General features: G+C 34.6%; 1 protein-coding gene across 1 annotated transcript in view; it reads left to right on the top strand.

Annotated features, from left to right (window-relative positions):
• The window catches only part of ADGRG6 (adhesion G protein-coupled receptor G6), a 129,508-nt gene that overhangs the window by 34,181 nt on the left and 67,578 nt on the right, over positions 1-27,749 (top strand). The window contains exon 3 of the mRNA XM_006915419.3: positions 26,810-27,151. Coding sequence (XP_006915481.1) covers positions 26,810-27,151 — 342 coding nt within the window. The remainder of the gene's footprint in view (positions 1-26,809; positions 27,152-27,749) is intronic.

Here is a 27,749-nt window from a genome sequence, read left to right as displayed (position 1 = left end):
ACATGTGTACATGTGAAAGAACAAAAAGCCAAATTATAAACCAAAGTTTTGTTTCTTCCTCGCAACTACTTTTCATGATCTTTTTCCCCCCCTAGGCGATAGCAGGCCTCTCTGTGCCCTTCTCTATCCTATAGCTCAGATCTTTCTCAGGGATAAACACTTCAAGTCAAACTTCATTTGTAAGTTTGGGTCAAGCTCCCTTGGAGAATGGTGTTGCTCCTGTTTTATTATTTTGGGGGCAGGGCAGGGGAAGTAGACAGTTGTGGCATATTATCACGGAACTTCCACTTTTCTCTGAAATAATGTCATGCATCTGATAGCCTCATTTTAAGACTGACTGGTCTAAACAATAGTTCAGAAAGGGCAAATCCCTACTTACTCAGCTCATTTCGGTAGACATACGGATAAGGCTGTCGTTGGGGCGTACTTAAAGGTTTGCTTTTTTGTTGTTGTTTTGCTGCCCGATACAATAAATATAAATAAATGTGTTAGTTGAAACTTCAGTCCTCAATTCAAATAGTTCACCTGTTACATTGTAGCAGCTATAATATATGCTACTGATAATCAAATACACCAATTCTACTAATATAAATACAAGCCACCACAGACTTATTGAGGCATGCTCTCAGGTATGTGCTGGGCATTTCATATAACTATGCTTACGTACACACATATACATATGCATCTATGTTATTTTATGACAACCACCTTAGAGGGGTGGTACTATTATCATTTACAGATGAGAAAACTGGGTTTGTGAGAGATTTTGTAACTGCCCAAGCTCAGGTGGATATAAGAATTGAGCTGAGAAATGGCCCGAGGCCAGTCTGTTTTCAAATCTCATATTCTTCATTCCCATGTCATGCTGCACTTTCCAGGAATGGAGACCACCCACGAATTTCAACTTCGAGGTGTACAAGTGAGGGATCCAAAGTACTGAGTGGATCAGGACCAGCTGGGCAGGCAGTGTCTACCAGTGTGCAGTGTCCCTTCCACAGGGAACATTTATAGGGGCATTTTTTTCCTCTTTTTGAATAAATTTCAGAGACCATTCTATACAATTTTTATCTTCAAAATGTCTTGCCATTTAGAATTCTTTAAGATAATATGCTGGCACTTTATTATAATATGTGTCTTTAAGAATTTCATGTGATTTGTTATTCTTTGTGAGTTTGCGACTGTACATTACCAAAAAAAAAAGCTCACAACTCTTAGAGTGAACAAAATTTCCACATACTGGAAGGCATCAGAGTTTAAGAAGAATTTTACACTTTGTCTTTTGGAAGTTATGATTAAAATAGATTGTGGTCCTGTTTTAATCTTATATGGACTGTTTTAGTGAATGCTGCAATATGACTTAAGTAATGAAACCAAAACAAACCAGCAAAATGGCAACAGTACATGTTAGGGAGACACATATCTTCTTTTACTGGTTCCTCCCTATAAAGGGAGCTCCAGGCTGACTCTTCGTGGAGTGACTTAAATAATTGGTAATTCGTGGAAGGCATAACCGGGCAGCCTCAGCTGGACTCCACCCTTCTATCTGGAGGTAGCTATCATAGGGAGGAGGCATTCTTCATTCTACTATGTCCCAACAGAGAATTTTTATGGACATATATGAAATGAACATTATTAGTGAGGATTAATATCTGATCATTTTATATAGATGTCTGATACAATTTAAATATACTTCTTATGTTGAAAATGAACAAATATTCTGACAACGAATTTTTTAATGCCTTGTGTCTTTGATACTATATTAAAATTAAGGACTGAAATCTTTGATTTTAATGATATTAACATTGTTTCTTAAACTATGTTGAGAATATATAATTTTCTTTAATTCTTAATGAAGGCTCTAAGAGTATTTATTGCATTGCATAAATTAAAGAATTTAAAACAAATATTTGATGTTTAATAATGACTAATAACTTTACATTGATATATTATCAAAGTCATCTTAGCTATAAAGGTTTAAAATACCCAAATTAATTTTCTTTGATGCCATTTTAATGTAGAATTCTCAAAAAAATATTACTACAGTAATTCATCATTGCATAGTTATAGTTAACATTAGGTTTATATATTATAATCCTATAATTATGAAAGAAGTTAGGTAAAATTCTTAATGTGCTATATAATTGAATCATTTTACTTATTATTTTTTTAATTCAAATAGTAATACCTATCATCCATTTATCTACCCACCCAAACTTGGAAGCAACCCAAATATAATTGGACATTTTTTATCAATGGCTAAATAACTGTTCCAGAAATTTGTCAAAACCCCTGCCCCCACCTCCTGTCCCATAGACACAAACACAAACCACATCCCCACTGGATGAGATTGATGTTGTATTAACTCTCGAAATTAATGTAAGAATTCTATCTTTGTATTCTGAAATCTTCACATCCCATCCAGGACAGTTATTAATTTATAACCTGTTTTAGCCAGATATTGTGTGAATCTCTGATATGAATTTAATTTTTATAATCGTTAATAGTGTTCTTTACATTTTTGAAGCAGAGACTCTGTTGAGAATCTGACACTAGCTATGAACAAGCTTTCAAAATCACTTACTGGAGGTTAATAGGCTGCCATTGTTCATGCAGAGACCAGCCAGGTAGAGAATTTCTTCTCTATGGTAAGCTGCTCATTGGCATTGGAGGCGTAACGATAATGTAGGTGCCTCCAGAGAAGCTGGAGACCGGCAGACAGTAAAAATTGTCATGAGGCACTGAAACTAGGGTTTTGATTTAGGAGCTATCAAGTATGGTGTATCAGGGCTGATCTCAGAGCTTTCTAGAAAGCTCTATAAATAGAACCCCTCCTTGCCCTCTCCAATGCCAAGAATGAGTATGGATACAAACTTTGGCCCTTTCTTTTTCTCCACCTATGCTTTACTAGCCCAGATTTGTCTTTCTTTGTTGTTGGTTGCTGTTGTCTTATGTTAAAAAAACATAATCTTTTTGTGATGTCAAGCGCCAGCTGTGACAAGGACTGTGTTACACTTGTCTGTCATGAGTAGGCTTTCCTCAAGACTATCCATGCTCCTGGGACATTTTGACTTTAAAGATTATTGTATACCTTACTAGAATAGTAAAAAAAACTACTGTGAAATTACCTATTTAATATTTTCATTACAACTCTCTATGTTTAATGCCAGATAACTGTTTCTGGGTTGCCTTACATTAGTGAAGCTTTAGAAACCAGGTGATTTTTTTTCTCTTTTATTCCAGTGTATTAGTCTTCAACACAATAGGGTAAGTATTTCCTTCTGTGTTTCATTGTTATTTATGCATGTGTTTTGCAGGTGTGGTTGGCACTGGAAATTCTGGCTTTTGATCTACAGGCAAAAAAGCTTTCAAATATTAGATGCAGAATTAAGCGGTGCTAAACCACTCTTATTTAATAAAATTAACTTCTTTGTCTTGTTAATGATAAATATTGCATATTAATATAGCTTATATGCACAATGGGACCAGGCTGTCTTTCCTGTACATTAACTGCACATCTGTGGAAAGAGAAACATTACAAGTGGGAGTTAGATTAACAAGTATGTTCTGCTGACGTACCAACAACTGCTGCAAGTTATTCTTCAAGGAAGACAATGTGGAATGCAGATGTGTTCCCAAGAATAAATGTCCATCTATGGCAATTTATACATCACCAAATATTTATTGACCATCTACTATGTACAAGTCACCCTGTTCTTAAATAACCCTGTGTTTATTCAATTCACAGTGTGCATGTTCAACTCACTACAGGAGGTTGTTATGATAGTAAGGTCACTTGCAAGAATTTAGAAGTGTGTATATATGTATATATATATGTATATATGTATACATATATATATACATACACACACACACACACACACACATATATATATATATATATATATACACACACACACACACACATGTATATACACACACATATATGTGGTTAAACAACAAGTAATGACAAATGTGGGCTAACTATATGTGTATATATGAGAGTTACAGAGTACATTACCATAAGTGTTCATATGAACCTTGTGTGAAGGAAAACTTGGATGTGCTAAGAAAAAATTTAAAAGAATATATCCTTACTCTTGAGTTAAGAGTAAAATTGATTTTCATTCTTTCTCGAGTCTTAGACCACTCGAGTCGTAGCCTTTTCTGGAGAGAGAAACATCCTTCTTGTTATCCTACCTATTCCAAGGAGAATCAGAGAAATCTTTAAATTTTAATCGGTGAAGTATCTGAGTTAAAAGTGGGTAACCTTAAAAAGCATAAAGCATTTATTTCAAATTTATACATGTAATATATGTTTTTGTTATCATAAGGTCTCTGAGGATACTCTTACATTAAGTTAAGGGATTTAAATGAGTACTGCTCCACTACATCATTTTCTTTGGTCATCTTGGACTTTAAGGCATTGCAGAGTGACTTAGATTGTAACATTTTTAATATTTACAGAAGATAACAGTCTAATAAAATGCAGGTATAGCAGTTGACTTAGGAAGTCATCGTAGAAAGATACCTTAAAAATGAATAAAAAGAATATGTTAGAGAGTCAGCTTCTTGCTGATAGATTTTGAGAATGAAAGAGGTTTTTGGAATGGAAAGTGACAGCCTAAAACTGACTTCTGTTTTTGAAGGTAATTAATGATGGTGCTCCTAGGGTGAACCCTTGAATTTGAATCCTGGTTCTGCCACTTCCAAGTTTTGTGACTTAGCAATTACTTAAATCTCTTTAAACCTTGGTTTTATTAACTAGTCAATAATATTATTAATATTATCTGCCTCATTGGGCTGCCTAACATACTGTAATATAAAAGCAATATTTTTAGTGGAAAAGCAAGATTTTGGCTTATTGTTTGCTTGGAAATATGAATGGAGAGCCCATTGAAGAGCAAGATTCTAATCATAGTTATGCCACCAACCATGTGGCCTTGGACAGGTTATAGTCTCCTCTTCCTCCTTCCCCTCCTTATAATTATTTTATAATTTCTCTTAAAGTATAAAATAAAACAGTAGACTCTATATACTTCCTAATTCTATTCTAATTAGAAGTCTAAATTTCTATGAGTATTTGCCAGTGAATACCAAATTTTTTAAAAACTTGATTGGCGGAATTTGACTAATTGAAATGCCTTCACAACTGTTTTGTTCGGTGAATGTCATAGTGGAATCTGGAGTCAGATCCCATGCCTAAAGGACTTGCCATTTTGTTCAATCTAGAAAACACATTTTTTGGTGCAGTTCACCTCTTAAGATGTCCATAGCTCCAGCGTTTGGTGACTCAACTAGTTATAAGAGCCTGCTGCTAGAAGGAACTGTGCGAAGAGGGAAGATTAGTGAAAAGCAAGCAAAGAAGTGGGAGTTTTGGAGATATGTGGTAAAGAGGCACAGTATAACTGAGTGGAAAAAAATCCTCCAGAGGCCAGAGAAAATTGTTGAAAGGAAAAACATTAGGGAACTAAGTTTATCTCAGGGATTTATTCCAAACATCAAATTCCAGAGGAGAGCCATTTCCACATGGCTTTCTCAATCCATCTTTATGCTGTGGTGTGGAGAAATGAGAAATTATAATATTCTGAATTAACAAGGGAAAATAGAATGTTTTTTATTGTTCCATGACGCATATTGTATTCTTTTTAAAAGAATTTTAGAAGAACCGATCTCTACCATTAACTTGAAAATATTTATTAAGAAATCCCTAATTTCCTGAGCATTCTTTAGTAAGTTTTACCATTTAAATAAGACATAATTAACCGGCTGTTTCAGTTGTTTTTTTTTTTTTTTTAAACCAAGATTAAAATTACTAAGCCAGAAAACTGGTAGTAGTGTTCTTTCCATCACACTCCTCTGAGTTTTTTTAAGTTTACTACCCTTATAAGCAATTTTAAAAAATTATCAAAATTTCTTAACAAAGCTGATCACACTGTAGAAAAATGAATGAAATCAGTTTTATTCATACTTGTCTGGCGTAAATTATCATCTCCCCACAGTAAATATACATTTAGCTATTTAGAAGAGGAAAAATAATGGAAAAGATCTAATTTTATTTACTTAAAAGTATATTTAGATAACTAAAATTTCAGCTGCTACTACAGATGAAATTCTGACTTCTGATTTACTCATATACTCCAACCTGGTTTTTACATGCACACGAGTGGATTCTTTATATTAAACTGGTAAATACATACATATTTGCCAATAAATATATTCTCTGAATTTTCTGTAAAGTGAGATATGTGTTTTTGACAATTACATAAAATTCATTTCCTGCTTTTCCTATATTTTTATTTAATCATTTAAATAACACCTAAATAAGTGCCTGTGTACTCTTCATATTCGTGAAGAACTTAATTAAAACTTACTTGATTATTTAAAATGAAGAGAGCACTTGGAAGTAAGAAACATATCTTTTTAAACTTTTAATAACCAGAAATACTGAATCATCTGTAAGCAAATAAATAATAAATTTCACTTTTAGTAACTTTCAGAAAAACCAATTACATTTATTACTTTTAATAAAAATGAGGAGGGATATCAGTGTCTTTGACTAAAGATCTTTATTTACTGTTTATTTTAAATTATGATTTTTTTCCTCATGATCTCATTTAGTGAAATTGTTCTATGAAAGATAAAAAGATAAAAGTTTTTAGAGGTACATATTTTTATTATATACAAATTCAGATTTCAAATTATGGATTTTTAAACTCGAACAATATAAAAGTAGTTTTAATATTTTAATTACCATTGAAGAGGAGAGCAAGAATCCACCAATTTAGGAAATACGTTTAGTTTCTGGGCATAATAATATTTAATCATCTATAACTTTTAGATTAACCAAATCTAAAGACATGAAAAGTTTCAGTTCACTACTTTATTTTAATATGGTACAAAAAATCAAAACATTTTGTGTGGATTATCTGGCAAGAGAAAAAAAATTAAAAAGAGGAAAGTTCTCAATTTATGTTCTCCTGGATAGAGACATGAAGATTTATAATACCCCATAGTATTCTATTTGCTGTACTTCACTAACACTTGAAATTTACGGCACTGAATTCCTGTGTCTAAAGTTTATCTAAATGCTAAATGTATGAAAGATATCTTTGTTGAACAATAGCTACAGTTCGGTTTTTTTTTTTTTTTTTTTTTTTTTTTGGTTAGAAGACAAGTTCAGGGAGAAGTCAGAAAGATCTAGCTTAACATGCTAACACATGATTTATTATTCTGGATTTATTACTCTGTGAAATGTGAAAAAAAAGCCTTCTCTAGATGGTGTCACTGATTGTTTTGTTTCCAAACTATTAGTGATAAGAAAAATATTACACGAGCTCAAAATTCTAAAAGAAATACATTCTTGAGAAGAAACCATCTAACAATGTGATGATCAGTAAGAATAAGTTTGTACTTATACTATAACTTTAGAATAAAAAGGTATTTGAAATGCTTTATTAATACAATCCAAATATTTTATGAGTTCTAGCACATCACACAGAGTTATCCTAAGTCATGTCTACAATTCATACAAAATATCCAATCTTAAATGAAACGTATGACATTTATCCTTTGGAAGTATTTAAAATTAACTTGGCATTTATAAACATATTTTAAAGAAAATAGTGTGGAAGAATATTGAAGGGGTTCTCACAGGAAGGAATTTCTGAGGCTAGACCATCTAATAACTTACAGTTAACTAGTTAAATGAATATTTCTTTAAATGTTTATATATGAAATATTAAAGGGTACTGCCTCTTCCAAAAACTTTTGTTAAAGTAGCTGGGCACCTTAAAACTACAAATAAAAAGCTTCTGTTTCCATTCTATTTTAGACAACAATTGGTAGGTAGGATCTAATGGCAGGGATACATAGAGGAGATACACACACACACACACACACACACACACTACTTTTAATATATCTAACATTGTGATAATATGAGTCTAAAATTGTAGTTATCAAGTTATCTTTGAAATAAAATAGATTGATGACTACAAGGAAATTTGGAAATCCCTTTAGATGATGGGGATACTAGGAAATAAACTGATTCTACTCCCACTTCAATAATTCATGGTACCCGAGGCTAGAACATAGCAAGCAGAAAGGTGGAATGGGGAATTAGGAGAACTGAGAAACCGGCACAAATAAAGGTCAGAATTTATGGTTCATCCAATAATTGGATTGTAAAATATTGTCGATCATGAAGTCAGAAGAGACTTGAGGAATATTCATTTTGCATTTTAAAAGCCTCGCATGACTGAAAAATGTTCCACTGAGTGGCAAAGGCGGGGTGGGGAGTGGGGAAACGTGCTACAGTTTTTTATATAAAAATGCAATTGTCTCTAATCTTCCTTTAGGTTTCAATTAAGAACTAGACTGGGGTAAATGTACATAACTTGAACAAATATCTTAGTGTCTTTGGCAGTCACAGCAAAGGCCGTTCTGCTTATACTTGTTGGCTGATTACTATAAACATTGTATACGTAATGCAAATACCAAGCAAAAGTTTGGTTTGTAAATATAAAATTAAACAGTACATTAACTTCTTTGCTTTTTTGGTTGGAAATCCTTTTCACATCATAATCAACTGTGTTTGAATTCAAAATATTCTTTCTGGTTTACATGTCAGTTAAATGGATGAAATTTTAATGGGTGTTTCTGACATGCAAAAGGGAAGGAAACAGAATATAATAAATATTAGATACCTGCCCTCAACAGCATGTTCTGAATATAGCCTCTAAGATGGTGTATTTTATGTTTCATGTAAATTTGTGATCAAATAAGTTCATCAACTGAAAATACTCTTTTCTCAGTGACAACATGGATAATATTTTGAGGCTAAAACATACCACATCAAAAGGGGAAGTTTTATCATTACATGATTTTTAGTAACTTTTAATAAATTTGTAGCAGCTAGTCAGACTTTAAAGTGTGGCTAAATTAGTCTATTCTCTTAATCCATTAAATTAGTTAGTTGTTGTTCTAACTTAGATTTGTGTTGAGAAGACAAAGAACATAAAGTTGTTTTCTTAGGTTGGTAATCTCACTGCAGAAAATGCTCATGGTGTCTGCAGAGCTGGGTCAGGATAGTGGGCTGCCTGGAGGAAGGCTGCTAAAACTGGGTCCTCACTGAAGGCTCCTCCTTGCCTTGGTGAATTGGTCTCATCCTCCATCCTAAATGGTCAGAAGTTTGATTGTGAACCCACTGTAAAAATGAATTAATCTCTTAAAGGTAGATTCATCCAAACTAATACTCATTTGTTCATTTGTTCATTCATTCATTCATTCATTCATCTGTTGATGCATTCATTCATTCACTCATTCTCAGGGCCAGGTTTTGGAGATACAGTGGTAAATAAGAAAGTCTCTGTGCTCATGGATCTCACAGTATAAGAGTAAAAAAAGTGTTAAACCAGAAACTGAAAGTTTACTTATAAGTAAAGGGAAGTACAGAAATCTCATAGACAGAACTGATTTCAGCTGTTTTTAATGATCCACCATCCTGGTCATCCTGGTCAGTAGATGTACTCTGGTTGGTCAGGGCCCAAGTCCTAACTGTTATGGATTGTTAAATATTTGTAATAATATCCCTGTTTATATGGCTGTTATGGGAATGCCGCTCTACTTGAGAAACCAAATTTTAATAATATATAATGAGTAATATCTATCAGGATAGCCGAAGTAGGTGGTCCACCTATGTAGGAAACCAAACAATAGTCTGAGCATGAATTGGAAGATTGAGATGAATCTAGTTTTTAACCCTAACAATCAAAATGAGTCTTTTGTATCCATCTAATGAGAGGCTTGGTCTTATCGGTGGCACAAGGATCTGGGTCGTTTTTTAGGGTTTTCTTTTTTTAATTAAAATTATTGGGTGACATTGATTTAAAATCAGATAAGTTTCAAGTGTACAATTCAACAAGGTCATATATATATTACATTGTGTGTTCACCACTCAAAGTTAGATTTCCTTCAGTCACCAAATATTTAACTCCTTTTTCCCCTATCTACTTGTCCCTGCCTCCCTTCTTTCTGGTAACCACTAATCCACTGTCGTGTCCACGAGTCTCTGTTTTTTGTTGCTTTCAGTTTTATATCCAACACATGAGTGAAATCATATGGTTTTCAACTTTTTCTATGTGACTTATTTTCCTTAGCATGATTATCTCAGGATCCATCCATGTTGTCGCAAATGGCAGTATTTCATCTCTTCTTATGGCTGAGTAATATTCCATAGTGTGTATGTACCACAGCTTCTCTAGAGTTTTTGTGATGGCCCAGGACAGTCCTTAGATAGGGACTAACTGAGTTCTTATGTTTTTCTTTTACCATGCTCACTATATTTTTCCACATTCTAATAACAGTCAAGTCCTACTCAGAAAGATTCTCTTTCTCTAAGATGACTATGTTTGTCGGTATAGTTCAAAAGAGTTAAAATTTAACACTTTAAAGAACAATCTGATTTCTAAATTCCTAGAGAACTCTTCATCATAGATCCAAAGTACTGACAATAATTTGTATTTAAATAAAGTAGCTAAATATTCTCTTGGATTCCTATGTTAGTTTTTTTTTTTCCCCTGGATCAAACTACCATGTTTTTTCTGGCCAACAGCTTTAAAATCCAAACATAAAGGTTTATTTTTCATAAATATGTTTTGAACTTGACCTTCCCAGGGAACATTTTAAGTGTTATAATCAATGAGGTTTCAGGTACCTCTTTACAGAGAACTACTGTGATTATGTTTTTGTGGTTGGATTTTTCTGAACCCATTAGCTACATGGTAATGGAGTGGTGGAATTAAGGTTTTGAAAATCATCACACCACTCGCTTACCAGAAATTCAATAAAAAACAAAGATGAGTGATAGGTTTATGTTCTAGTACAGTATATTTTTAAAATGGTGTTTGTTAAGCTCTCTAGGGGATACATCAAAGGGAATATGAAAATCCAGCTTTGATCAAATGACCCTTATTATAATTGGACTGTTCATTAAATGTTAAAAGATCAAATGGAAGAGGCAAATTTAGATATAGGCATGAGATAGGTCATTTTTTCAGCGGGAACAATGTGTATCTTTGGATTGTAGGAAAAAGTCATTTTCTAATTCCCTACATTATTTCGAAGTACCCCTCCTCTGTTCATCTTTAATATCATTTGAAAGTATCTGCTACTTCAGTGTGAATACAGAATGCACTTCAGTAACTAAATAACTTTCTGTACTTTAAAAAATTCATGGGTCATGAGCAAAGAAATATTTATTATGAAGTTTTCTTATGAGATATTTAGAGTTCATAGAAAAAAGAAGAACTAATTTCCTAAAATTTACACTCAGTCTTAATGGTGATATAAGAAATTTTATTTATCAGCAACATACTTTAATTAGTGTTACACAATGAGTTATTTAATGAATTTCAACTTGGTTAGATTAATCTGGAAAGTTCTGCATTTCAAATCTGTTAAGAAAAAATCATTACAGTCTTAAAATTAGTCACCTTGGGTCTGTGAGTTGATTGGGATTTGACGAAAATAAAATTATTGATATTTTTCAACGCAGTTAATTTTTTTCTTGGCCTGGTAGAAATACCAGGGCCTAAAGAAAACTAAAATGAGGGAAACTAAAGCTGAGATATTAAATAAGCAGCCCAACATAACCTAGGTCGTGACTAGAAACAGATTTAACATCTTTTAGTTCTCATTCTAGTATTTTTCTACTACATCACTGCAGTTCGAATGGATATTTCTTTACCAAGCATCTTCAATGCCTATCGTTTCATTCAAGCATAAGGCGATGAAATGACCAGATACTACAGGTCAAGTTCCTATGACTCAGACTCTGAGATGGAGATCAGCCTGTAGGAGAGTTGTTAGGGAATATTCTTCAACCAATACCTGTGGAGAAGTGAAGGACAAATAGGGCTGTGGAGAAGTGAAGGACAAATAGGGCAGAGGGAGAAGTTGGGCTTCCACATGGTCATAACAGTCCCTCAGCAGATACCACAGGCACCTCTAGAGCCGGGATGCCCTTCAGAGTTCTTAGATTGGGGCCATTAGGCTGGGCCTTGTACCCCTACTTCAGTCAGTCACTGAATGGGGACTATCCATGGAAGAGGGCTTGACTTTGGACGAGGTGTCTCTAGCTGAAGGCAGTCTTCTGAGGGAGACTCAGCTGTGAGCTGTCAGTGCCTAACTGTCTCAGCTGAGAGAGTGAGTACAGGACTGAAAGGGGACCTGGCCAGTGCTGTGCAGCATCCATTGTGTGTGTTATATGCCACTGAGTCAGCTCTGACTCCGGGCGACTCTGTAAATGAGTGATGTCCACATGTCCTGTCCTTAGCAGCCCTGCTCAGCTGCTGTAGACTCCTGCCTATAGCTTCTGTTATGGAGTCAGTCCATCTCATATTTGGTCTTCCTCTTTTCCTGCTGCCTCCTATTTTCCCTAGCATTATTGTCTTTTCCAAAAAACCCCTCCTTCTCATGACAACTTCAGTCTTGTCATTTTTGCTTCCAGGTTATCTGTAGAGCTCTCCTCCAACACCATATTTCATTTTTTTTTTCCTATCAGCTTTCTTCACTGTCCAAATTTCACATCCATATAGAGCAATTGCGAATATGACCTTGGCCTTGGTCTCTAATGACACATCTTTGCTCTTGGTGATCTTTCCTAATTCTTCTATTACTGTCCTTCTGAATCTCATCCTTCTTGTGATTTCTTGACTGCAGTCTCCATTTGAATGGGTTACTAACCTAAATTACACCACCAGTAATCAAATGACTATACTGTGTTAGCCATTGTGTAAAGCACTTCATATAGGGTTTCACTAATTTATGCAGTAACCACAAAAGAGGAGGTCTTCCCTTTTCTAAGAAGTAACAGAGATTTAAAGAGGTTGAATAATTTGCCCCAGCTCACATACAGATGGCAAGTCTCCCTGCCTCCAAAGCTCATGTTTTTCACGTTACTTCTTATGACACAAAAGATTTTGGAATGCATTTTCTAAACTCTTAAAGTTCTTTAAAATTTTTTGATTCTGGAGAAAAATTGAAGATTATATTAATTGTCATTATTAGTACTATGACCACTCATCATACTACCACCATTAGGAATAGATTTATTATGTAATTGTGGACTTAACCAAGTAAGATGTGATCCCTTTCACAAGCAAAGTAATTTATTAAAATGATACACAGAAATTTGAGTTTTCTCATCAGTAAAATAGTGGTAACACTGTACTTTGCAAGATTGTTATAAGAATTTATTTTACATATGGAAAGATAATTTTACATGTCTTGAGTCACCTTAGGCACTCTAAAATTTATTTGCTATGTTTAAATTTAGTATAAGCATACACACATTAGAGAACATTTACATTTACTATAGATGGGGACAGAAATGGTTCTTATTTTTATTTTAATTCATGGTATTCTCTTGGGCAGGTCATTTGGTATCTCTGGGCTTTAGCTTCCATATCTGTAAAATGAGGGGAGTGAAGCGGGTGAGCCAGAAGTTTTCTACAAGCAATAATATCCTACTCAATGTTATTGATGATAGAGATCCAAATGGTTAAAGATGAAACAATGCATAAAGTCAACAGCTGGCCTTAAGTACAGTGACCCTCCTGTGTTGAGAAGTTTATGGCACCTCTTCTGTTTTTCCTGAAGTAAATCATTTCCCCTTTAGTACTTATAATATGTGCCTTATACATAGTATGTGCTGAATAAGTATCGATTGGCTAGAGTAAAGCAAACATATATGAAATCAAATATAATCTCAGCTTAGAGTAGAATTCAGTTTAAATTTATTTTAACAAGGAAGAGACAACTTGATCTTCCATGTAAAAATACTGATTATTAAAAAAAATGAGCTCGTAATATTTATATTAAAAGTTATGTAAAAATATATATGTTACTGTATATATTTTGAAGTGCACCGTGTGTATATGTGTGTGTGGTGTCCTTTTTCTCAATTTCTGGGTATTTCAGTACTGAATCTTTGCCATGTATAACACTGGGCACTGGAGATTTAGAAGTGAATCAAGTAGACAATGCTGTCTGACCACATGGAAATTGTCTGCATATATGTCACGTATATACCCAGAAAGCACACACATTACTCATATACGTGTAGAACTTTGCTCTTTTTATTCTTTCTTTCTTTCTTTCTTCTTTTTTTTTTTTTAAGCCTGGCCCATCTTATGAATCTGACAAGGAAAGCAAGGAAATAAAATTAGATGAAGAGTGCCAAGTAAAATAGTCTTAAATTTCATAGGGTGTACCACAAGATTTTCAGATCTCCACTCCACCAACCATAAAAAAAAAGAGAGAAGGAGAAAAGAAAAGAAACAAACCACCACCCAAACCTTTTCTATGTGGGATGAAGGATATCTGTAACTTTGTGGCATTATACAATGTCACAGTATGAACTCAAGATAAGTGGGTCATCTTAGAGATATCTACTTTTTTCCTCTGTACTTCCATTTTTATTGGATATAACCCAAAGACTCAAAGAGGAAGTGGACGGCAAAGGGCTCCCACCCAAGCTATGTCCAAAATGTAATTTATTTTACTTCTCTATATTTCTTACCATCAATTACCAAAGGAGGCCAAGAGAAAAATGTGATAGTTAATCTGCCATAATGCTATTACAATTATAGCTAACAAGATGATTTAATTAACTCATATTAAACGTTCTTAGTGTAGAATGTTCCCTCCCAGCCGTCCCTAAAATCCTGGAACAAATCAAATGAGCATTGGCGTTATCCTTTATTTTTCTATTTCTTTTTAATCCACCAAAGACAGCAAAAGGATTAGCACATTTTATTACTAGGATGTCGTACCAAGTGGAGTGCAATTTAATATACTTTTTTCATTAAAATTTCATTAACATTAAAATTTACCTTTATTCCTGATTTTGATAGAAAAGTAATGCTAACATATGAGATTGTCCTACTAAAGCCCTTATTTTTTTATATTTCTGTAAAGAGCGTACCCCAGGAGGTAGATGTCCATCTTTTTACACGGACATCACTAGAACCCTGTAAAAAAAAAAAATCAAACTGAATCGAAGGGCTGTACCTAAAAATGACATCATGAAGCTAATTGATAGAACTAAACAGGATATAGTACTGGCTTTGTCTCTTGCTTCAGCAGCTCAAATCTAATTGTTGAATAATGTGCTTGAGAGGACAGTAGTGTCTTTCACTGAAATGCTGTGCAGAAAGTTCCAGCCAGGCAATGTGCTGTTTCCAGTCAAGGGTATGGGGGGTTTACATACCGAGCGCAGCTGTAAAGATGTTGGCATTGGAGCAGCTCCGAAGCCAGTTCAAATAGAAACTTAGATTTGTGTCCAAAAGAGCTTCTGTGAACTAAAGGTGTTTAATTTTTAGCTCTCCTGTGAGCAAATGTTTAAACATAGTAAGCAGAAACTACAAGATAGGCTCTCTTTTAAGGTTTTGCCTTTGTGTTTTGCAAAGAGGGGCTTTGCTGTGCCTGAGTTGGTAATGACCAGGGGTGATTCTCAGTTTGTTAGCTATGCATTCAGTCTTACAATCATGTAGAACATTCTCTTTTATGTTTGGGCCAGAGCCTTGGCCTGTATTTTAAGTTCGGTGCTGTACATATATTTCTTATTGACTATGTTTGTTATGAGACATGTAGTGACCGACAAGCTTCATCTACATTGTCTGCTATTGAATCATGACTTAGTTTTATGGAAAATATATTTGTAAAATATCATAAAATAATATCTATAAAAATGATGTGTTAGAGGAAAAAATATTTTTGGAAATTTAAAAAATGATTCCAGGCAAAAAAAAAAATCTCTCTCTCTCTCAAACACACACACACACACACACACACACACACACACACACACAGAGACTATTAACATCACTATAAAGTAAATACTAACTTCTTTTAAAATTTCAATTAATTTCATTTTTTTGGCCCATTTTGCATAGTGAGGCTAGCAGTCCTTCCACTGAGAACAGTACCACATTGGCTGGGTGGTCTTTCAGAAAAATGCCTTATGTCTTGCTCATCCTAAAAACTGAAAGTCCGCTGGTTATATTGGAAGAAGAAAATCATTTTGATTTCCCTAAGTAGAGATTCAGCTCAAATTATCTTAGCAAATAACTTTCAGAAGGATGTGTTGTCCAAATATCTCCTACTTACTTTAATTCATTATTAAAGAACCCAAAAACTTAGTTTCTCATCTTTTCTTGGTTGAGATTTGATGCCAAAATGTTAAATAGCCTTCCCATCATGAACCCTTCCGTAGGAAAAGATATATATGTATCTAAAACTTTGTATTTATGTTAGAATCCCAAATTGTCATTGTTTGAAATTTCCCTTTCAGTTTTACTGTAAAATGGATCTCCTTATGTAATGTCAGAAATCCCTGGAGCTCAGTCTGCCGATTCGTCAGTGTTATTTTGATGAAGAATGGAATGACTAAACTACGTGTTATAGCCTGTACTGAACCAGAATGGAATTATAACTATTATTATTTCAGAATAACTTCCTTAGATAATGCCCTACAAAATGTCCCTACTCGATGGTCTAAATTAGATCACGAAAGGAATCTGTATGTTAAAATAACATTTCTCTTTTTCTCAAACACTGCAAAGCTACATGCTAATCAACAGCATAGAAACCATTTTACACAAATTCCTAATGATCCTTCAGCTCCCCTAGTAGTGAGTAAAGCAGATGTATGCAGCTCGAGCTCTCCTACACACTCCAGTGGCAGTGACTTTTGCCCTGGTTCAGACCTCTTGGACACTGACATACTTCTGTTCTTAGGTCTGCACCCCCAACTGGAAACATACTGTACTGTTTGCTCTGCAGACCACCCAGCCCACCCACTTTGGGTGGTTTGGCTTTCTTGAAGGCTTGCCTGCAGGTGTGACCTTATTCACCAACCTATAACAAGTCAGTTTCCCATTTTTCTGAAGTTTAAAAATGTAAGTAGCTGAAAGAAGACAGTAAGCAAGTTGATCTTTATACTATCCTTGAAACTGATAATTATAAAGTTTGATGAACTTCATGAACTTTTTCAAGTGAGTTTTTGCTGTCTTGTGATTGGTATGGAGGATCCCTGGGGCAGAGGTGAAGCGGTTTAAATGTGGAGATGCTGATTGAGTTGCCCGAATGTACATAACCTGCTGGAGACTCTACAAAGGTGGCACCTCCAGCACCTCATCCCCAGCCCAGTGCAATCTGAAATTAGATAAACAATGGTGTGGCAAACCAGAATTCAGCCTTGCACCTCAATAGGTGTATTAACTTTTTAAAGTAATAAACTATTTTTTTTTCTTTTGTAAAGGAAGCTGGTAGGTATCAAGAACACACTAAAGCAGCTATATTAGGTAGAAAGGAAGTGATTTTTTTTTTTCTGATGTAACCACACTCTAAATCTTCACAATCTGTCACAACTTGCTCTATAATTTTAAGCCAGCAATATTCAAAATAACACAATAAGTACTGTTTGCAAGATGTGGAAATTTTGCTGAGGAGTCGGAATATATCCCAGAAGCCAGGATGTTTGCTGACCATTAGCTCTATTTGCATTCAATCTGTATTGGCTGACTTGTGGCCCCAGAGTGGACAAATGCACACAAACAGGCTGAGATTAGTGACTCCTCAGAAAGACCCTTTTGTCTCATGACCTTGAGAACTCTACATCAGTGCACTCTTCCTCAGGGAAGCGTCATATACCTTTATGACTCTCCTGGAAGCTTTTTCCTAGTAAAGGGAGCAGTTGAAGCCCTGTTGTGTGTAAGGACCTGAATCTCTCTTCCATACCAGGGTTTTAGAACCAGAGGAGACATTTTTCTCTGTTGTGGAAACCAAGGCCTCTATGGCTAGTGACCATCTCAGGGCCACATGGTTGGTTAATGGAAGAGCCAAGACAAGAACCCCTTGCGATCTACTTGTAATATGGCCAAATATTCATGTAAAGATGTTTCCAAAGGAAAGCAATTTACTACTCTTCTTTCATCAGACACAAAGTAATCACTCACTAACTGCTATTTGTAATTATTATTGTTATTTTTATTTCACTCCATATGTTGTGAAAACACAACAATATTTCTTATGAGTTTATATTTCTTATATTAAAATTTTAAAGGAAATACCTTGAAAGGTATAATTTTAGACCTGGAAGGGATCTTGAGAGATCTTCTGGTTCAGCTTAATAATGATATTATCCTTGTCAAAATGATTTTTTTCTGCAATAATAACAAAATATTGCTTATTATCTAAGTCTTGTGATTTAGCTAGGAAGGAGTTAGCATAGAAGAAATCTTTTTAAAGTTCAATTTCAGAGTATGCTGGGGAAAAAAAACAAGGTTATCTAGTTCTCTCTGTAATGCATGCGTGCTCTCTCTCATACTAATATATTATACTTTGGATCCATGTGTAAACATTGTATAATTTTTAACATTATATAAATATTTTGAAAAGTAACTCCAGTGATGAATTAACTTAAGGCAGTACATTTAAGTAAGAAGTTTATGTATATTATGGAAAGTTCTACTGAGAAAACACTTTTGTTTTTAAAAATCTATATTATGGAATTTTTACATCAGCCCTATCTTATTACTAAGATGTTTACATAAAAAGTATTCCTTAAGAGGACAAAATTATGCCAGTTGCATCTATAATTTGCTGTGCTTCAAACCTTGACTATTTAGACTGCTTCCATTTCTATGTACAAACCTGAGTAGGGTTTCTTTTAATACCCTGAAATTAAAGGCTCGTTTGGAAAGTTTGAGCAAAGATGAACACTTATCCTGCGCCCGCCATCTTCTTCCCAGTTTATTCTCCCAACCTATTGGGAGGGCAAGTTTGTAAAACCAAAACTTGGTCTAGCTATTAATTTCAGGTTCTTCACCTGCACCACATAACATGGAATAAATTGGAAGTAATAACCTTCACTTGACTTTTCAAATTTGTTTTACTCCTACCTCTCCTCCCCACCCTCTGGTAACCATATGTAAAGATATCTAAAAGAAAACTGAAAATGAATTGAAGTAGGAGCCCCTAAAATTGAGTGAGTGAATGAATGAATGAATGAATGAATAAACAAACTGAAATATGGCTAACATGCTCTGCTATTAAATAACAACCATAATCACAACAACACTAAAAACTAATTTTATTTGTGTATCTTACTACAAGCCAAGTATAGTCCTAGTACTTTATATGGATAGTTCATGTGCTCAAGTTAGTAATGCACTGTTTAGCCAGTAATTACATCATTGCCTTCATGGGTATTAGAACTATAATTAGTTTTTACTAGGCTAAGACATTCTCTGCTTATGTTGGTAATATTTAGCAATATTTTTCTGGTTAATGCCAACATAAACCAGTTTTACCCTGCAACTTTGCCTAGACAATCCATATGGAAAGATTTTCTGTGACATTCTCAAGTGGAATGAACATTAGGCGAGTGTTTTTTATAGTTCCCTTAGGCTTTCTTTAGAGGTAATAAAACATGCAAGATCAAAGTAAGACAGATCTTCAGTGAGCACTAGGTTGCTCACTTTGCCGCTTTTATTATCTTTGCCATCAACGGTGAGGCTTTGCTTCAGTGAGTCCTTGTGGGTTAGTCTTCCCTACTACTGTGACTGCTCTTTTCTTTCCACAAACAAGCTGTCATGGTAGCTTGCTGTCTTTTTTCTTTCCTCTTGTCATCTGTCAAGTCCTTTGGGTTACTCTGCAGTGATTCTTACAAGGGTCTTAGTTCACTGGTAATTTTGTGTTGTTTATGTATAAAAGGGTGAGGTTTTACAAAATATCTGTTTTAACCATAAATCTGATTATTTTATTGTCCCATAATTAAAACCTTTTGATTTTCACTTCTGCTCTTATTATAATTTTTATTTTCTTTAGAATGGCTTACAAAACCCTGCAGAACCTCATCTCTTCCTCCCTTGCCATCTTTATCTCTTATTTTTCCCTACTTTGTAGACTATGTTTCAGCTAAACCGAATTCTTAAGTTGCTTGAACAGGCCGTGCTCTCTCTCACCTGCAAGCCTTTGCATCTGCTGACTCTATTGCCCCAAATACTCTTCTTTTTCTCCTCTGCTTCCCCTCCTTATTTGGTCCACTTTCATGCTGAACACTTAGGTCTCAGTTTCTTTTTCTTCTGTTAGAAATAGTACCATTTCTATGACATCTACCTGCTCTTTCAGACCAATTTTCAAATTGTATTATCATTATCTAGTTATTTATCTGTATTTGCAATAATCTATACATTCCAAAAAGTCAAAGATTATATCTCATCCACGATGGTATTCCCAGCCCCATTACGGTGCCAGGCACATAGATACTTAGTATTTATTTAATGAATAGATGTGGGGGATAGTAAGAGACGAGTTAGAAAGTGTGAACAGGGCAACTATGCAGTACCATATGTGTCATTCAAAGAACCTTGTCTTGTTAGATCCCAGAGAACATTTTGAATTACAGAAAACATACTTTTAAACTAGCATTTTCATTTTCATAGATTTTTCTCGTAGTGATGAGGTAGATGAGTTGGAGGTGACAAGACTGGTGACAAGGAGAGTAGTTACTGAGCTTTTCGTCCAAAAGAGAAAATATGAGACCCTGGGAATGAGATGAGGAAATAAATTAAATATCCATGAATAGAGGAAATGTCATAAACCTTGACAAACTATTTGAAATGTGGGAGAAGGAAGAGAGAAGGGATATTCAGAGTTCTAGCTTGGATGGCTCTCATACCACTAACAATTACAGAGTAGTGGATAAAAACAAATTATTTGAGGAAAAGGTATTTGGATCGAGGGATCTATGGGATATCCAAGTGGAGATGTTGTGTTGACATTCGCAAGTACGGGTGTGGCGCTCAGTAGAACATGTATGTCATCAGTATTTATACATAATGAAGGCCTGTGTCTGCATGAGATCACCTAGAGAGAATGAGTGTAGAGAGAATGCTGAAGAGAGAGGAGAGTCCCGTCAAGTATTGGCTTGAAACACACTTGGTCGTAAGGAACAGCAGTGCAGAAAACTTGGATTGAGTGAAGAAATGGGACGGTAAGTATAATAAGAGTTCTTGTCATAGAATCCAAGGACAGGATACCAACAACAGCTCCTCCCATTGATTACTGGACATGGAATGTCTAGAATTAAAGTGTTTGTGTTTCTCAGTGATCTGGTTTCCTCTCATCTCTCTGTTCTGCACATTTTCTCCCTTTTCCTTTTCTGTCTGCCCATCAGTGTCCTTTGCAAGTAGCCAAGGCATCTGCTACCATTGAGTTTATACAACTTCATCATTCCATTGTTCATCATTCTCTGAATAAATTATCTTTGTCTCTGGCTTCAAATTCTCAGAGAGGGAATCTGACTGAATAGCTAAGCCCAGGATTTGGATCTCTAGGTCAGGGGTCTTCCCCTGAGATCATGGTATAAATATGACTGCAGGAGATGTGGGAGGGGCAGAACTTGGGGAAAGATATAAGCACAGAAACTGTGAATAGCTTTTGTAGTCTGTTGTTATTTAAAAGAGTACATCTTAGATTTTAGTGTGCTTATAAATAAGCAGAGAATCTTGTTGAAACACAAATTTTGTATAGTGAGTCTAGATAATTCTGCATATCTAACAAGCTTCCAGGTGATGCTGCTGGTATAAGGACCATACTTGGAATAGCAAAGATTATAAGGGCAAGTAGAGTGGGGTGGGGGAGGGATGCTCAGAGATATTGACTGTGGCAGAAGGTGAGAGAGATAAAATTGAAAGCCTGTTTAGTATAAATAATGTCCGCAATTTTAGGAATCCTTTTCAGTAGTGCTCAGAAGCCTATGCATTAGAGAACAAGAAGGGCCATGACTGGATTAATACAAAGTTGGAGGTTTATAGTACAGCGATTTGGAAAAGGATAAGAGATTTGGACGTATTAATCAGAAAGTAGATTAAGTGATAGACCAGGCAGTTTAGGTTATTTCAAATAATGCATTACTTTATTACTATTATTATTATTTTTAACATTGGAGAAAGACTCAACCATTGCTTAGGAGAGAACAGTTTCCCATGAAAATGTGTGTGGGTGTGTGCATATACATGCACGTGTGCTTGTGTGTTTAATCCCCTTGCAAGAAATATATGTCAGTATAATAAGGTGACTCTGAAAGGATTTACAACAGTTCACTCATTTGGATCTTCCAAAAATATTACCTTTGCAGTTACATATGAAATATTCTAATGCCGAGGCGATTATGGAAAGACGAGACTTGAAGTTTAAACACTAACAATCTAATAGAAGACAGAACTGTGTTTGAGGTGTGGTGCCTTTGAATTTCTCTGGAAATTCAAAAAACTGTTAGGCTTAATGGTGCCCCATCAAGGAATCTTCAACATTATTGAACTGATTGAAGCAGGAGATTGGGACCACCAATGTAACCCTGGTCTAACAGCGACCCTCCCAGCATGGAGATATACTACCTTTGAGTGCAGAGCTCCAAGGGGAGTGGGGGGTGGGGGAGGGCTACCTGCCAAGTCTATCACATTAACAGAATCACAGATGTGTTGTGAATTGCAAATTCACAGCCAGATTGCCTTCAGATTCCTTGCCATCCTGAAACAATCTGCATAGAGGCCTGAAATCACTTAAAATTTAACTACTTACTTTGATGAAGTTGTTCAGTTCTATATGTTATCATTTAATACATTCCAGCACTAAAGTATTGCTTACATTTTACTTCATCGATTTTACATCTGGTAGCATTTTACTTAATCTGGAGAAATGGTGTGTGGCTGCCCTGGCTTTGTGATGATTTATTTAGGCTTTAAAACTGGTCCTACAACTATCAGCTGTTGGCCCTTAGGTTTAATCTTGAAAAACCACCAAGGCTACAAAATGTTTTAAACCTTGTAAAGCAACTAACACACTTTTCATTTATTAGAATTTAGTAGTCACATAGATAATTCAAGCAAAGACTGAATAGATGCACACTGAGCTGGCAACTTAAGTTAATTTTTCTAAAGATAATTTTCACTGGCTAGTTTTTCCAACAAATTCATTACTGAGAGTTTTATAGATGTTCAAATGAAGAACAAAATTTAATGTAAATGCATTCATTTTGTTCACTATTTAACACAGTATAGGAAAGATGGTTAGTCCATCTACAGATTTATGTTGAAAGCAGCTAAAATTGATCTTTTTTGATTTGTTCCCTGGGATATGAAACTCCTGTTTTTGAGAGATTTTTAAAGAACACAGTATTTGATTTACAGAGACATACTTGTAACAAGAGTAGAGTAAAAATTCAAATCTCTGGAATAAAAAACCCAATAAGATAATCGTTAACTTGAGTATATATCTAAATGTTGTTTATAAATTAAGATAGGCTTTGGCATGACTGGGAGGTTTTCCATTGTAGGTTCGAGTTTCTTTGAAGAATAAAGTTTTATGAAAGTATGCATGAATAAGTTATTGCCAAACATTCTCAAGCATAGGCAAGAGCCAAGGGTGGAATTTGTTTAGTTTTTTAGATTACCTAAAAACTTTTCTTTTATAAATTATAAGTGTGAATATGTTACTATATGTTTTGGAAAACATCTTGAGCCAGATGTTTTGAGTTGGGTAGATTGTAAAAGATAATGTTATCTCTTATTTTTCCAAGGCTTCATTCAGTAGCCATCTTCTAAGTAGTCATGTTTTTAAGAGAGAACAAATTAATTTCTTAATGAACTTGTACATAGTGTAGGATTCAATTAGCAGTGACATTTTCTCCAGACTGGCACATCCAAAGCACTATATTTTAGACTTTAGAACATTTTTTACTAAAACATTTCAAAATTGGTCTCCTAAGATATATTAATATTAGGGTAATTACACTATGTTTAAGAAATTGCCTACTGAAAAATATTGTCTCTTAAAACAGTACTTGAGCTAACCACTTTGTTGTGACTTTTGTTAAAAAAAAAAAAATGGAACTTTTTTTTTTCCTAGAAAGACACTAGACATGTCAGAAGGGCTGGTTTGAATCTTGGTCCTGCTATCAATTAGAAATGTACCTTTGGGCAAATTGTGTAATCTGTATTAGACTTATTTGCTTCATTTGAAGATGGACGTAAAACTAATTCTCAGGGTTATGATGTCAAATGAGATAATATATGTGAAAGCCTTTTATTGTGATATGATCTATAAATACAGTGAATATGATGGACTTTGCCTAGTATGACATTTAATCCAATTAAGATAATCACTATTTGGTAGCACTGCCTCTCAGTGCTGTCTAGCTACTGTAGGTGAGAATCATATAGAATGTTTTAAATGTTTTTAAATGAATATTATGGGTGTCTTTCTCTTTTGTATCCCAAGAATGTCTAGGGAAAAATTCTGCTAAGGTGGGGTTTTAGTTTTCCTCTCTTAAATTATGGATGCACAGATTTTGTGTTTTAGTGACAATTAATAATAGCCGACACTTAAATAGTATTCACTATGTACTCAGTATGGCTCCTTGGACTCTACAATATTAATCCATCTAATCTTTCCAATAACCCCAGGAGGTAAGTGCTGTCATTACTACCAGTGTAAAGGTAGTAAAACTGAGGCACAGAGAGATGAACTTATTCAAGATTACATAGTATTATCAGACAAATTGAATTTTCTTGTACCTTTCATTCAGTTCTTAGGAAAAGTTTGGGTAAAACAATATATCGGGATAAAAGGTGTCATGAACATTACTTGGGTCTTAGATATAGGGAATGACATCTCATTTTGGAAAAATGATGCCACCTGCACACATATTGAGATGACACAGACATCTTACCTTATTTTCATTTCTATTGTTCTTTTTTAATCTTCAGTGCCTATTATTGGATATGTTATTTTTAATTTACTAGGATTACTTCTCTCTCCTGAAACCAAGATACATTAACCTTATCAGAGAGGCCAAGTCATCTCAGTTTTACTCTATGAGTGAAATAATTGAAGAAAACTCCATCCAAAGAGATAGTCCAGAACTCACCCACTCTTTATCTTTGTTTCAGACTTAGACTTTCTTTGACTTAGGTTCATATACCATACTTAGGTATTTTCAATTTAGGTATTCTTTTTTCATTCATTTAGGCTACTCGCTTTTTCATAAATTTAATAAATTTCATCAGAGGTCTTTTATGTGTCAGGGATGCTATGAGGAATAAGATGGTGAATGTGACAGTGCGTACTCTCTGCTTGTTGAGCTTAGAGACTAGTGAGAGAAGACAGACAATAAGCAAATGATCTCAGAAATGGAAGTAACAACTACTCTGAATAATGCTGAAAAGGATAGGAGCACGGTGGTCCAGGGAAGGCATTTGGTAAACACTGATGATCATAATTTGTTTTCCTCTGGCTGTCTTCAGGCCTGTACAAGGTGTTGGAGACTTAGGGAGGAAGAGCAGAGGGAGGGCAAGAGAGAAAGAATGAATGGGGAGCAGAGTTGGCAAGGCAAAACAGTGTGTAACACAAGATAGCCGCAGGGAAAAGAAAACAGCAAAACTTAATTTGAGCAGCAAAACATATATGTCCTTGAATATATCACTGTACCTTAGAAGAATAAATAGTATTTGTAATAACTACAAGAAAAGTTATTGCGTATTCAGTCTATTCAATTCAATAAAAAAGGAAGGAACACAATAAAATTAGAGTGATTTACGTTAACATAGTGAAAATACTTTATTGTTTGAAAATTTATGTGTCAGTTTTATGGTAGTTTCTTTATCCAGAATGTTGGCTAAATGAGATTTCTGCCTACATTTATACAAATATTTAAAAGCAACATAAATATTAATTGTAAAAGTATTGCTAGATTAGAAGAGAATAGACCTTGGTTTCTGGTTCCAGCTTGTGACCAGGCCCTCAATAAATAATTGAGGAATGATTGATTGCTTTACTTTTCCTTTGCTTCTTATCACCATCTGTCATTATATTATTATTTGTTTATCTTTGGGTCCAAAACTGAAGTATAAGAAATCATTCAGAGACCTCGTCATCCATGTTCCTTGCTGTATACTAACTGTTTAGATTCATTGGTATATACTATTTAGAATAGTGCCTGACCTGTAACAGGCACTCAATAAATATTTACTGAATGATGCATAAATGAGATAATCACACAAGTATATAATTATTAACTACGATTAACAAATAGTATACATGAAAGTACTTTCAAAACTGTAAATATTCCACACATGTAAGGTGGTGCTATTTATTTGAATATTTATTTAGAAAAAATACAGTCTGCTAGAAGATAACCTGTTTATTTTTCTGTATTGATAGCTTTCTCTTTACACATTTATTTCCTAAACATTTATCTTCCTTTATATCCATAGTTCGTAATATTGAGCTCTACCTTTATAGTTCTGTAACTCCTTCAAATCCAGTTCAGTTCCTCTATAGAGTAGAGACTCTCTACTCTATAGTGAAGCTTTGTGAAATCTGTCGTTGCCTCTTGAAGCCTCATGTACTCCCTAAAATTATATACCAAGTGAGTGGTCACTGTGCATTTTACTGGAGAGAGTTCTCATAACTTTCATCAGATTCTCAGAGTATATGACCTCCCACCTACACCAAGTTTAAGAATCATTGCTCTAAAATATAGTATTTTTCTTTTACTTTTTGTTGCTTTATTGGTACTTCTTTTTCTCTGAGATGGTTTCACTTTTCCTTTTTAATTTTCATGATTACATTTTGTTATTTTAAAATGTTTATTGTTTATCCCCAGTATGTGGTATTCTTGGATTATTGTACACCTCTGATCCCAGCCTTTCTCTCTGTCTCTTTTTTGTCTGGCCAACAGTGTGGGGATGTGCCAACTGCAGGGTTGTCCTCTCCAACCCTTCTGGGACCTTTACTTCTCCGTGCTACCCTAACGACTACCCTAACAGCCAGGCTTGCGTGTGGACCCTTCGAGCCCCCACCGGCTATATCATTCAGATAACATTTAATGATTTCGACATTGAAGAAGCTCCCAATTGCATTTATGACTCATTATCCCTTGATAATGGAGAGAGTCAGACTAAATTTTGTGGAGCAACTGCCAAAGGCCTATCATTTAACTCAAGTGCGAACGAGATGCATGTGTCCTTTTCAAGTGACTTTAGCATCCAGAAGAAAGGTTTCAATGCCAGCTACATCAGAGGTATGTAAACCAAAGGCAGTGCCAACCTTCTGCTTTCATTTAACATGTTCTACAGTAAACACAGGACCAGAAGAAAGAGTTATGCTCTTTTATGTGAATGTAAATGATTAGGATTAGAATTTAAGGGCAAGAAGCTGTTAATATTCTCCGAGTTTTCTCATTAGCAATATATAGTTACCAGATCCAAAATCTGGTTACAGTAGAGCTGAATTTTCATACTGTTTATATGCAGAACATTTAAAGTCTGCTTGGAAGACACTAGATATTCCACAGCTAATAATTAAAATCTGTAATTCTAACATCTCTCCAGTTAACATTTAAAACATTTCTATTTAGAATCATTTTATTTTAAGTTTTTAAGATGTTGCCCTTTTAAGGAACTATGCTAGGGGACAAATATCAAAAATTAGCATATAAATTAAGATTTTAAAAGAGCTATTTGTAAGTTAAGCTAATAGACAACATAAACTGAGGACTCTTGAAAATGGCTAATTGAAGGAAAGAAAATATATTTTATATATAATTTATATCAAAATATGTTTTTTATCAAATAAAAATATATCAGATATATTTTCTAGATTCTGGCATATCACATCAA

This window comes from Pteropus alecto, unplaced genomic scaffold (assembly GCF_000325575.1).
Source record: "Pteropus alecto unplaced genomic scaffold, ASM32557v1 scaffold185, whole genome shotgun sequence".
Lineage (NCBI taxonomy): Eukaryota > Metazoa > Chordata > Mammalia > Chiroptera > Pteropodidae > Pteropus > Pteropus alecto.
This window is presented reverse-complemented; position numbering and strand designations above follow the sequence as displayed.